The sequence below is a fragment of the Glycine max genome, chromosome 18, assembly GCF_000004515.6.
Source record: "Glycine max cultivar Williams 82 chromosome 18, Glycine_max_v4.0, whole genome shotgun sequence".
Taxonomy (NCBI): Eukaryota; Viridiplantae; Streptophyta; class Magnoliopsida; order Fabales; family Fabaceae; genus Glycine; species Glycine max.
Genome location: NC_038254.2, coordinates 50963755 through 50974278, shown reverse-complemented (window position 1 = coordinate 50974278; position 10524 = coordinate 50963755). Strand labels below are relative to the sequence as shown.

General features: G+C 35.4%; 1 protein-coding gene across 1 annotated transcript; it reads left to right on the top strand.

Annotated features, from left to right (window-relative positions):
• The first annotated feature begins 391 nt into the window (after positions 1-391).
• LOC100775240 (ethanolamine-phosphate cytidylyltransferase) lies at positions 392-10464 on the top strand. Its single transcript, XM_003552289.5, has 9 exons — positions 392-877; positions 1459-1694; positions 2213-2406; positions 5038-5109; positions 5563-5630; positions 7008-7128; positions 8176-8241; positions 8360-8482; positions 10012-10464. The coding sequence occupies exons 1-9, from the start codon at positions 567-569 to the stop codon at positions 10081-10083; spliced, it is 1263 nt and encodes a 420-aa protein (XP_003552337.1). The 5' UTR covers positions 392-566; the 3' UTR covers positions 10084-10464.
• The last annotated feature ends 60 nt before the right edge of the window (positions 10465-10524 follow it).

The window sequence follows — 10524 nt, the reverse complement described above, 5'->3', positions numbered from 1 at the left end:
TCGTAATTTTAATAAATAAAAACAAGGTTTAAGTATCTATTTAGTCCGTTTTTAAACTTATTCTTTTAGTTCTTGAAATTTAATAAGTAGATTTTGTAGTTTTTACCGTTAATTTTTTTTAATTCCGTTAATTAACGAATTTTAATGACAAAAGTCTTTTGAAAATTAGAATGTAAATGTCACATATTAGAAAATTTATTTATTCAGACTAATAAGAATAAATTTGAAAACTATTGGTGGGTTACTAAACCTAAAAAGAAACAGAAAAAAAACCATGGGCTGTGTGTGTGAGTGTGTCTGTCTCCAATGTTGTCGGTTCGGTTTCGTACAAATAACCCAAACCCGGGGGTTCGGGCCCATTTTTACGGGAATCTTACACTTAAAATTCTCGCACCTAGGCCGAATATTTTGCCTTTCGCACATTCTACAATTCGCTACGCATTTCATTCCATTCCATTCCATTTTGTGTGGGTGCTACGAATGAGGAAGGAGAAGAAGCGGTGCTAGAATAGATAGATACATAGATAGAGAAGAGACATCATCGAACATCTCGAAAGAGAGGGAAAATGGGTAGTTACGAGGCGTTGACGGAGAAGCCGGCGACGGCGACGAAGTGGGTGGTGACGTGCATGGTGGGAGGGGTGATCGTGGGGGTGTCACTGCTGGGTGCATACTCGAGCCAGCTCTGGAAGAGCCGAAGACGCAACAAGAAGCCCGTTCGCGTCTACATGGATGGCTGCTTCGACATGATGCATTATGGCCATTGCAATGCCCTTCGCCAAGCTCGTGCCCTCGGCGACCAGTTGATTGTTGGGGTTGTTAGTGATGCAGAGATCATTGCCAATAAGGGCCCCCCCGTTACCCCTCTTCACGAAAGGTTTCATCTTTGTGCTCATTTTTTGTAATTCGATTATTGGGGTGGTGGTGGTGCTTGTGATCTTGTAGTAGCAATTTTGAATTGTTTTGGATGCCCTTTTGTTTGTTTATTTAGTTTTTGAATCCGGGTTGTTTGAAGTTAGGAGTTTGCCTTAGAGGGTAAAGTAAGTGATCTTAGTGGTTGATGAAACAGTCAATGTCACGTCCACATGGACAACGAATTATAGATGTGTTAAAATCGAGGTTATAACAATTCAGAGATGTGTTACAATCAAAGTTTTAAATTGCGGCTGCAGTTTTGTCATGTTTTCCTTAAATTGCGGGAAGTTGCAGACAAATGCGGCCACAAACACTTAAATTAAAAAGCCTCAACTTTGCTGCCACGGCCATGGACCATTTTTTAAAACCTTGGTTAACATATTAACAGTTGATTTTCTTATTGACGCATGATATTACATACTTTACTCTTACCCCGCTTTAGAGGAGTTGAATCTTCAATTTTGATGTGATATTTAATTGTTTGTTTTGATGTGGGGGATTTGGTGTGCTGGTTTGGATTTTGAGATGATGTATGTGTGTTAGGTTGATAATGGTGAATGCGGTGAAGTGGGTGGATGAGGTTATTCCTGAAGCTCCCTATGCGATAACCGAGGAGTTCATGAAGAAGCTTTTTGATGAGTACAAGATAGATTACATTATTCACGGGGATGATCCTTGTGTTCTTCCGGATGGAACTGATGCTTATGCTCATGCTAAGAAGGCTGGTCGATATAAGCAGATAAAGCGTACTGAAGGGGTTTCCAGCACTGATATTGTTGGTTAGATTTATATTCTTGTGCTTGCTTTCTTTGGTTGTGTTGCAATTGGGCATGCTGTTTGACTCTAGTTCCTTTCTTCCTTCCATTTTGGTTATTTTTGTGGTGAAGCTTAATTTGGAATTTTGGTGAATGGGTGACTCTTTGTGATTTCAAATTGGTAATTTGTTTGGTTATGTAACAATTTTTCTTCCCATCAGTTGACTAAATTTTTTGAAAGACCTTTCAAACCTTACCCTTTCTTTAGACTACTCTCCTTATTCCTTATTGTTCTGTGGACTGTGGTTCTGTCCACCTAAGCTTGATGACTAACCTCTGGGCCATTCTCACTGAACTTGCAACAGTTCTTACTGATTGTTCCATTCTAGATGGCTCTTTGTGTGGTTTGTTTGATGTTTACTTTATGCAAGCATAGATTTGGACTGTAGCATGTCTTTATGTTTTCCCTTTGAGGTTATAGGGTTGCCCTCATAGTACTTATAAAATATGTAATTAATGTTATATAATCATTTTTTGCCCAGGTCGCATGCTTCTCTGTGTAAGAGAAAGGTCTATTACTGAAAAAAATCATAATCATTCTTCTTTACAAAGACAATTCAGCAATGGCCATAGTCCGAAGTTTGAAGCTGGTGCATCTGCTGCAACTGCAAGTGGAACTCGTATATCTCATTTTTTGCCTACATCTCGTAGAATTGTTCAGTTCTCAAATGGGAGGGTATGTTCATGTAAAATCTTCATTCTGATTTCTAACTGCTCATAAGCTTGTTATCAATTTCCTCACCCCCCTCTATTATTTTTGCATCCTTTAGTCTTTGTGATGCTTGAATCATGTATTTCACTTCACATCATGATGTTGGTCTATAGGAATGAGTCTTCGAGCATTTATCATTGACAAGTGCATTATTGTTTGCTTTGCTTATTTCCTTCTCAACTGGATCACTTTTAAGGATTTAATTTGGCGTGTGCATTAGACTTGTTTATACCTTATAGGGACTTGTGGTCTGGAAGAAGCCAATGATAGCTTTTTACTTGAAAATCAACTGACAGGGAAGCCTAGGCCCTAGGAATTATAAAAAAACTAAACCTTGTTGCTAAATGGATTTGGTGTTGTTCACTTCTCAATTTGTGGTTGTTTGGTGTATATGGTTGGAGAGAAATGCTCCAATTTCAATTAGTCAAGTGTTGCCTTTGGAGTTCATTTGGGATCAAGTCGATCACTTAGCTTCCTTGTGGTGTTCTGCTTTTTTTTTTTTGGTATGTGGGGGAGGTAGGGGGGTTGTCTTTGGTAGATCTTAAGAGAGATTGACATGCTATGTTACATGTATCAGGTTCTTAGTTTTTTTTTTCCATTTCTTTCTTGGTTTATATTTTGAGGATTTCTTCTCCACTTGTATTTATATCTCTTTAATAAGTTCTTTGTTTTTCCAAAGAAAAAAGCCCTTCAACCATGTAGGTAAGGCTGATTATTGGGAATTAAGTTTGTGGCAAATGATAATAGGCGTTAATTGGCTATTGTTAAAGGTTAGTAAAGTTTGTTTTGGAAAGATGACATAGAAGGGTCTACAGTGGGGGCAACTTGGTAGCCGGTAACATTGCTTTGGCATTCTCCTTTAGTTATCTATACTGTATGCCATCATGTTATGAAAAGTAAATTTGGGAAACAGCAGAATAGGTGACATACAATTACAAACCTAGTGACGTGGCAACATACTCCAGCCTCAAGAAATTCATTTCTGAGGTACATGTCTCGTTTACACTGCTGACTTCCGTTGAGCTAGGTTACCTAGGTAATGGCTCCCGAATCATATTTTAGGATGGCATTTAGATTATGTTTGGACTGATGGAAATGGATGGAATAGACTGGAATGGTGCTAGGTTCTATTGTTTGGATTGTTTGAAAATACCCCTTTTTCTTCCCCTGATTTGGGGGGAAAGCATGAGATGATACCAGCCCTTATCTTTTACATTCCATGATAAAAATATCCAAACAATAGAGTGGTAACTTAGTGTTGGTTTGGAATAGCTGAAAGTTAGAAGAAGGGAATGGAAAAAATTTATAAGTCATTCCCCTGTTTGGTTATTTAACAGGAAAGAAAGCAACTAATAAAAATGTCGTACTTTTTTTTCAATCTTCTCATTTTGGATGCAAAAGTAGTACAACTTGCTTTTTTGAGATGAAAGTACTAAACTACCCTTATTTCTATACATTTTTTTTTTTATCAGGGATAATTTTATACACACATTTTCCTTTCCTTCTACTTTCTATACAACCAAACAAGAGAAGATTTTTTCTTTCTTTCCTTTCATTTTCTCACTTGCCAAACAATCTAAAAATCATATCACTTTCTTTCCCAAACCAAACAAAGCCTTAATTCTTTTCCATTTCACTCCATTCCATTCCATTCTCCATTAGATATCCAAACATAGCCTTAGGTAGGGCACAACGAGGGGTGAAGATAGTCCTTGGACAAATGATGTAGCAAATCAGTCGCACATCATGGATGCAGCAAAGCACATAACATCCTGCTAGAGTTCAGTGGGTTTATAAAAATAAACAAAATGCACAACCCAAATTGATCAGCTATGCCATTCCTCTACCTAACATGAACCCTAATTACCTGAACTAACCCAGACTCCCTTTTTGTTAGATCCTGTCTGATTGTTCAGGTTCGTGGGTTCATCCAAACCCATGATCACCCATAGAAGTTGTTAAAATAACAACCTTCCTGAAAAGTCAAAAAGCAAAAAAGTGGATTGGTTTTTGAATCCTACACAAGTTACAACAAATAAGTCTTGCTTATTGTTGGAGATATGGGTGAACATTTTCAGTCCTTCCTATGAAAACTTGTGCTAATCATGTGAACATTTTCAGTAATCTGAGATTGATTAGCAATGGACCCAAAAGTTTGGAGAGTACATCAAATTAAATGCAAGCTAGTGATTTTCAAATTTTTTTGGAGTGTGATTATGTGAAGAGATTGAGAGACTATGTCAAGGAGATTGGGTTAGCTCTTTTGAGCTTGTTTTTGTTCTTTTTTCTTCATTTTGTTCAGTTTTCTATCTGATTTCCTCCCATGTGCTGAGAGATATAGCAGTAATCATAATAGCATATCTCTTTGTATAAGTTACTGATTTGGTCTCCTGAATATTTTAGGGCTGTGATTGAATCTTTATGGGTGGTTTATTTCTCCCTATTGCTTATAGAAATATATTTTTTATTTCTTGCTACTTAGAGATTGTGTAACATTTTTTTCCAAATAATTTTAAGTAGAGCCATGCTTTGTGTAGGGTATATGTAGTAATTTCTTCATGTCACTCGATAATTTACTCATGCTTTCTGTTCCAGGGTCCAGGACCTGATTCTCGCATTGTATATATAGATGGTGCTTTTGATCTCTTTCATGCTGGACATGTTGAGGTACAGTTTACATACCTTATTGCATAACTGTTGGTTTTGCTTGATCATTACTTAAAACAGCTTTTTATTCAAAAGCTCTCTCCGCTCAGTAACATCTTTTTGATTATAAGCTGTTTTTAATGCAAAGCAAGATACTCCAAACAAGCACCTAGTCTGTCAAAATGTCTTAGTCTCACAAAATTGAGTAGAGGGTAGTGAGAGAGAAACATAAGATAACTGATATCCCTTTTTTGGTGATGTTCTTATTCAATAATCTATTGCTATTTGCCTGTTATATCTGTCTATAGAAAATAAATCTTGGGTTATTAGATGGGGGCTATTTTGGGAGGGTGAGCCATGGTAAATTATACCTCTTGCAATAATTTTCTTCTATGCTGCTACTACCATTTAGATTGTTTAAATGGATGTGGCTGGATATTGTACCTTTTATTAACTGACCTTTATGTAATATAGATCTTGAGGCTTGCTAGGGATCTTGGAGATTTTCTTCTTGTTGGAATACACACTGATCAGACAGTCAGGTTGGCAACCTTTATATCTCTGCCTCCCCACTGTATTTACTTTTTAAATTTTGTTTTTGTACTTGTTATCAGTGTTCTCAATGGTGAATAGTGGCAACCCAAAACTCCATCATGGAATTAAGCTGGATGGCATTGTGGCAAGTGTCAGATGCATGCTGGCCATACTAAAAGATTATAACTTATACTTCAAGACAAATTACTAAAGTAACATAATTAAACTATTTTTTTAACATATCAAACTTATTACAAGTATTTGATCAACTTATTAAAAGTAGAACACATTCTCGAACTTAAATGCAATAAAAAGGTTAAAACAGAAAGGCCAATAGAAAACATAATATAAATGGAAGCATGAGCTATATAAGCAAGCTGGAAAAAAACCCTGGTCAAAGTAGCATTTCACACTTCCAGGGACTGGGTGATGAGGTTAATGGGTGGACAGGCAGGTTGCAGTTTTACTCATTGTGTTGCTATCCCACTATGATGCCATTGATGTGGGGTGTTAAGATGGGCCCTATTAATTAGGCCTTGTTAGTTCAGAGTAGGCCTTATAATCTGTTAGAATAGGTAGTTAGTTTGTCTGTTATAGATAGAGGCAGGAGATGATAGGGGGAAGCTAGCCGGTGAGAATTAGTTTTGGGTGGGAGAGACCAGGCTCTTGAATTCCTGGGAGTTCTTTTGGTCATTCTTGTAGATTTTGCTGCCCTTGCCCATTCTGCCATCATACTGGTACATATTGGCAATTGGGGATTTGGTTAGTAAAAATAATTTCATTCTAGTTTCTGTAAATTATAAAAGGGGGTGGGACAGTTACATTTGGGTTTATTCTTGGAAGTTGTTTGCACGATTTTATTGCAACTTTAAAAGCTTCTATTGTACTCTACTGGAAGTCTCAGGTAAAAAATTAGTGGTTGCTTTTGTCACCTTGTGTGTAGATGTAGTAGTTGCTTATTTTCAAGCTTGTTCAGAATTCTAGGGAGGTATAAAATTCTTAAGTAAAATGTTATGTTCTTGGCTTCTATATGATCATTTGGGCTATCGATTTTCTGAAATGGGTGTCTCTGAAATATGCCACAGGATTGTGAGCATTGTTTTATCTAAGAGATTTTTTGTATACTTCTATGTAACATCGTATTAAAGATTAATCTATCTTTCCTATTTATTTGTTGCATTTATATGGTGTATGGGTGAGGCTTCATAGTTATTGGGCTTGCATCATTGCCAAAAACTGTTTTACAGTAGTAGCAACTCTGTTGCCTCGATTGTAAGTTATAAATTTGAATTAATATAATTTGAACATCTAATATTGTTTGTGCTTATATTTCATACAGGGTGGTAATGTGTGGAAATTTTATACTGTGTTTTCTTTCTTTGTAGTGCAACTAGAGGATCGCATCGTCCTATCATGAATCTTCATGAAAGAAGTCTAAGTGTTTTAGCATGTCGCTATGTGGATGAGGTTATAATTGGTGCCCCATGGGAGATTTCCAAAGATATGGTTAGTCTCATTTTAGCTTATTTAGTTTTGGCTTAAATATGTTTTTGGTCCTGGTCCTTGAAATATGATCCTGTTTTGCTTTTGGTCCCTAAAATTTTTTGCTTGACTTTTGGTCCCTGAAATATTTTTTCTTGTTTTTCATCCATATAAATACATCTAATTTTTGTTTTGGTCCCTATAAACTAATGGCTTATTGTAACGGTGAGGATGAAAAACAGAAGAAAAAATGTTTAGGTACCAAAAGTTGGGCAAAAATTTTTTAGGGACCAAAAGTAAGATGACTATATTTTAGGGACCAAAAACATATTTATTCCTTTAATTTTTTATTAATTTTGTTTATGATGATTCTTTCCTTTCTATTTTTTTGTACATTCTTGTGCCATTAGTTTTATTATTTTGTTGTAATGCCGATACCAGTAATTAAAACAACTTTTATTCACCCTTATTTTAATTTTGAAATTCTAAACTTTCAAAGTACATGATAATTAGTACATGATGCCTCTACTTTGAATTGGTCTTGTATTAGGTAATTTTCATTGTATGATAAAAAGGGGGAACTTGAGCTTTTCCTGTACCTTAAAAGTTTATCCTTTTTTAAATAAATGGTGTCTTGTGCCCTTAAATTTGTTTATAGGATAAGTTTTTGCTTATAGCTTCTCTCTGGATTCTGCTCATGTCTGTTTCTGAAGAGTTGTGATGTTGAATACAGAGATAGGGCAGTGTTGGTGTACTAAAAATTTTTTTGGTTACCTTTTTGCATTTGTTTTGAATATACTGTCTAAGTTGATTGTGTTCATGGTATTCACAGATCTCTCATTTCTCTTTTCTCTTAAACAATTTTGTTTTCTATGAATTAGAACTTTTTTTAGTTATAAATGCAGCAACATAGCCAACCCCACTTAGTGGGATAAGGTTTAGTTGTTGCTGTTAGAAAGCAGTAAAAAAATTAGTGACAATTTCTTGGTTTAGTCGGAACATGTTTTGCTATTAATTAAGCACTTAGTCATGTATTGTTGTGACACTTGGTTTAAATTTATTTGAGTGCAGCTCACTACATTTAACATCTCATTAGTTGTTCATGGAACCATTGCAGAAAGTAATGATTTTCAGAAGGTAAATTGTCTACTTTTCTGCTACAGTGATGTATTTACAATTATTACTTTTTGTATAAGTTGCTTCCTCATCTCCAACTATCCTTCCTTATCAGTTATTGACCTTGGTTTTCATATAGGAAGAATGCAATCCATATGCTGTTCCTATTAGCATGGGCATCTTCAAAGTTTTAGAAAGTCCTTTAGATATAACTACTACTACAATAATTAGAAGGATTGTTTCAAATCATGAGGCATACCAGGTACTGCAGACCTTTGTCCAATTTTTTGTTTGGTTAGTAGTAACTGTTGGATTCTTTGGCCTATCATTTTTCAATTTGTAGTACTTGTTACTGTTAGAATGTTAGCATCTTTAGCATGTTTTTATCATGGTCTGTAGTTATACTATAAGTAAGTAATTAGTGTGTCTAGCCAAGACAAATTTTAACAGTAATGTCTAGTCGAATACACAAGGCATGTATTTTGGTACTTGAGGAGTTTGCTTCTTTTTTTGATAGCATGAGATTTGTTATCAAAATATGCTACCATCCTACTTTTTAAGGACCTGTCTTAATTATTAATTAGCATAGGGAGAATCAAGCAATAACATGGAGTTATTTATATTTTAAACAACAATATATTAATCACTATCGTAATTAGTCTTGTTAGCTAATGATTAACCATTTCATAACAAGACCAAACATGTGGTTGCTAGTGTATCCTTTTCATGAAGCTCACTTCTCCCTTTCATTAATCCTCTTGTTTTGATATTTGCTGTTTAGAAATATAAATGGTATTTTGCTCATTTTGGCTGTTGTGGACTGTTTGGTAATTTGGTTTAGTAGTTTAGAAACCTTTAAGACCTTCCTTGGCAAATGGCTTTGGCATTGAATGGTCTGTATTGATAAGTTCTAAATATGGTGGCAAAGGTGGGTGATCTACCCCCTTAAAGCAAAGTATTTTTGGCAGGGGTTTGGTTTGTACTTTATAATTGATATACCTATTTGAATCAATTCTATTTTGAGAGGTTAGGAGTGGATTGAATTTCTCACTCGTATTGACATCATGTTTGGTTTAAAGATTTTTGAGGTAACTGTAGCATTATAGAAGACGAGCAATATAAAGTTGTTGGAGCAAGTAATATACACATTGAAGTCTGGCAGTATGTTAGAAGGGAGTGAACTAAGGGTGGGTTTGTTTGTGGAAATGTTTTTTGATTTCAAAAAATATAAAATGATAGAAAACGTTACTGCAGGGTCTGTATGGTTTGAAAAAAGCATTTTTTGTTTTTTTGTACGAAGTATCTTGAATCCTTTAAAAAATGATATGGAGATTAGTGGAGATGTCATACATACGATGCCGAGTTACGTGAATGAATGACAGTTGTTGTGATGGCTCCAACTACCCATCAAAGTTGGAAATTCCCCAATAGGCGATAACTTTAAGAATATAGGGATGCTCTATGGTAGCAAATGATGAGCAAACAGAGCCATAGTGCAAAAGAGATGAGCATTTTAATGTGAATGAGTGGACAGGTGAAAATGTTATATGGTTGTACCTCAGCGCCATGTGCATGAAGAATTAAAAACTCTTAATCACAAGTCATACAGAGATTAGTTGAAATCATGATAGTCCTAGACCGCCTAATAATTTCTCAAAGATTAGAATAGACATGTGTGTAAAGGGAATTCGTGGTTTTTACTTTTCATCCCGCATATGTTGTGTATCAAGTTTGTTTCTTTGTTCTCATCTCTCATTTTCTTCTTTTTCACTTTGTTATTTTTGCACACAGAACCGAAATAAGAAGAAGGGTGAAAGTGAGAAAAGATACTACGAGGGCAAGAGTCATGTGTCTGAAGAATAATTCATGTCTGTCGTTTGGAGCACAGACATAGGAGGATACCAAGCTTTTTCTCTTTTTTGAGAAATGAGTTTTGGTTCAACTTGGTGCACAAAGTTGGATATTGTGTTCAGTGCGTCTACAGGTTATGATTTGTCAAACTTATTGAACCAACAACTTACCTACAGTTGATCACAAGTATGAAAGCGTTCCCCAAATAAATTCGTGATTAACTAAATTATCTGTTAAATGAGGTATACTTGAATAGACTCGCGAACCGAAATGTTCAACTTATGCTACCAGCCGAACACAACTCATTTTCTTCATTTTTTCTTTTCTTTTAAATGACCTATACTGTATTATTGCTGTGTGAGAAGTTGTTGAAGTATTATGTTGTCTGATTAAGTATTGATTTTTTTGTTTGATAAACTAGTGAAAATATATCCGTTAAATGACTATTGAATA

Excerpts from the sequence above, each read along its gene's own strand:
- LOC100775240 (XM_003552289.5), top strand. The coding sequence starts at position 567 with ATGGGTAGTTACGAGGCGTTGACGGAGAAGCCGGCGACGGCGACGAAG. Across the intron at positions 7,129-8,175 it reads GGGAGATTTCCAAAGATATG|CTCACTACATTTAACATCTC; the intron begins GTTAGTCTCATT and ends ATTTGAGTGCAG. Across the intron at positions 8,483-10,011 it reads CAAATCATGAGGCATACCAG|AACCGAAATAAGAAGAAGGG; the intron begins GTACTGCAGACC and ends TTTTGCACACAG.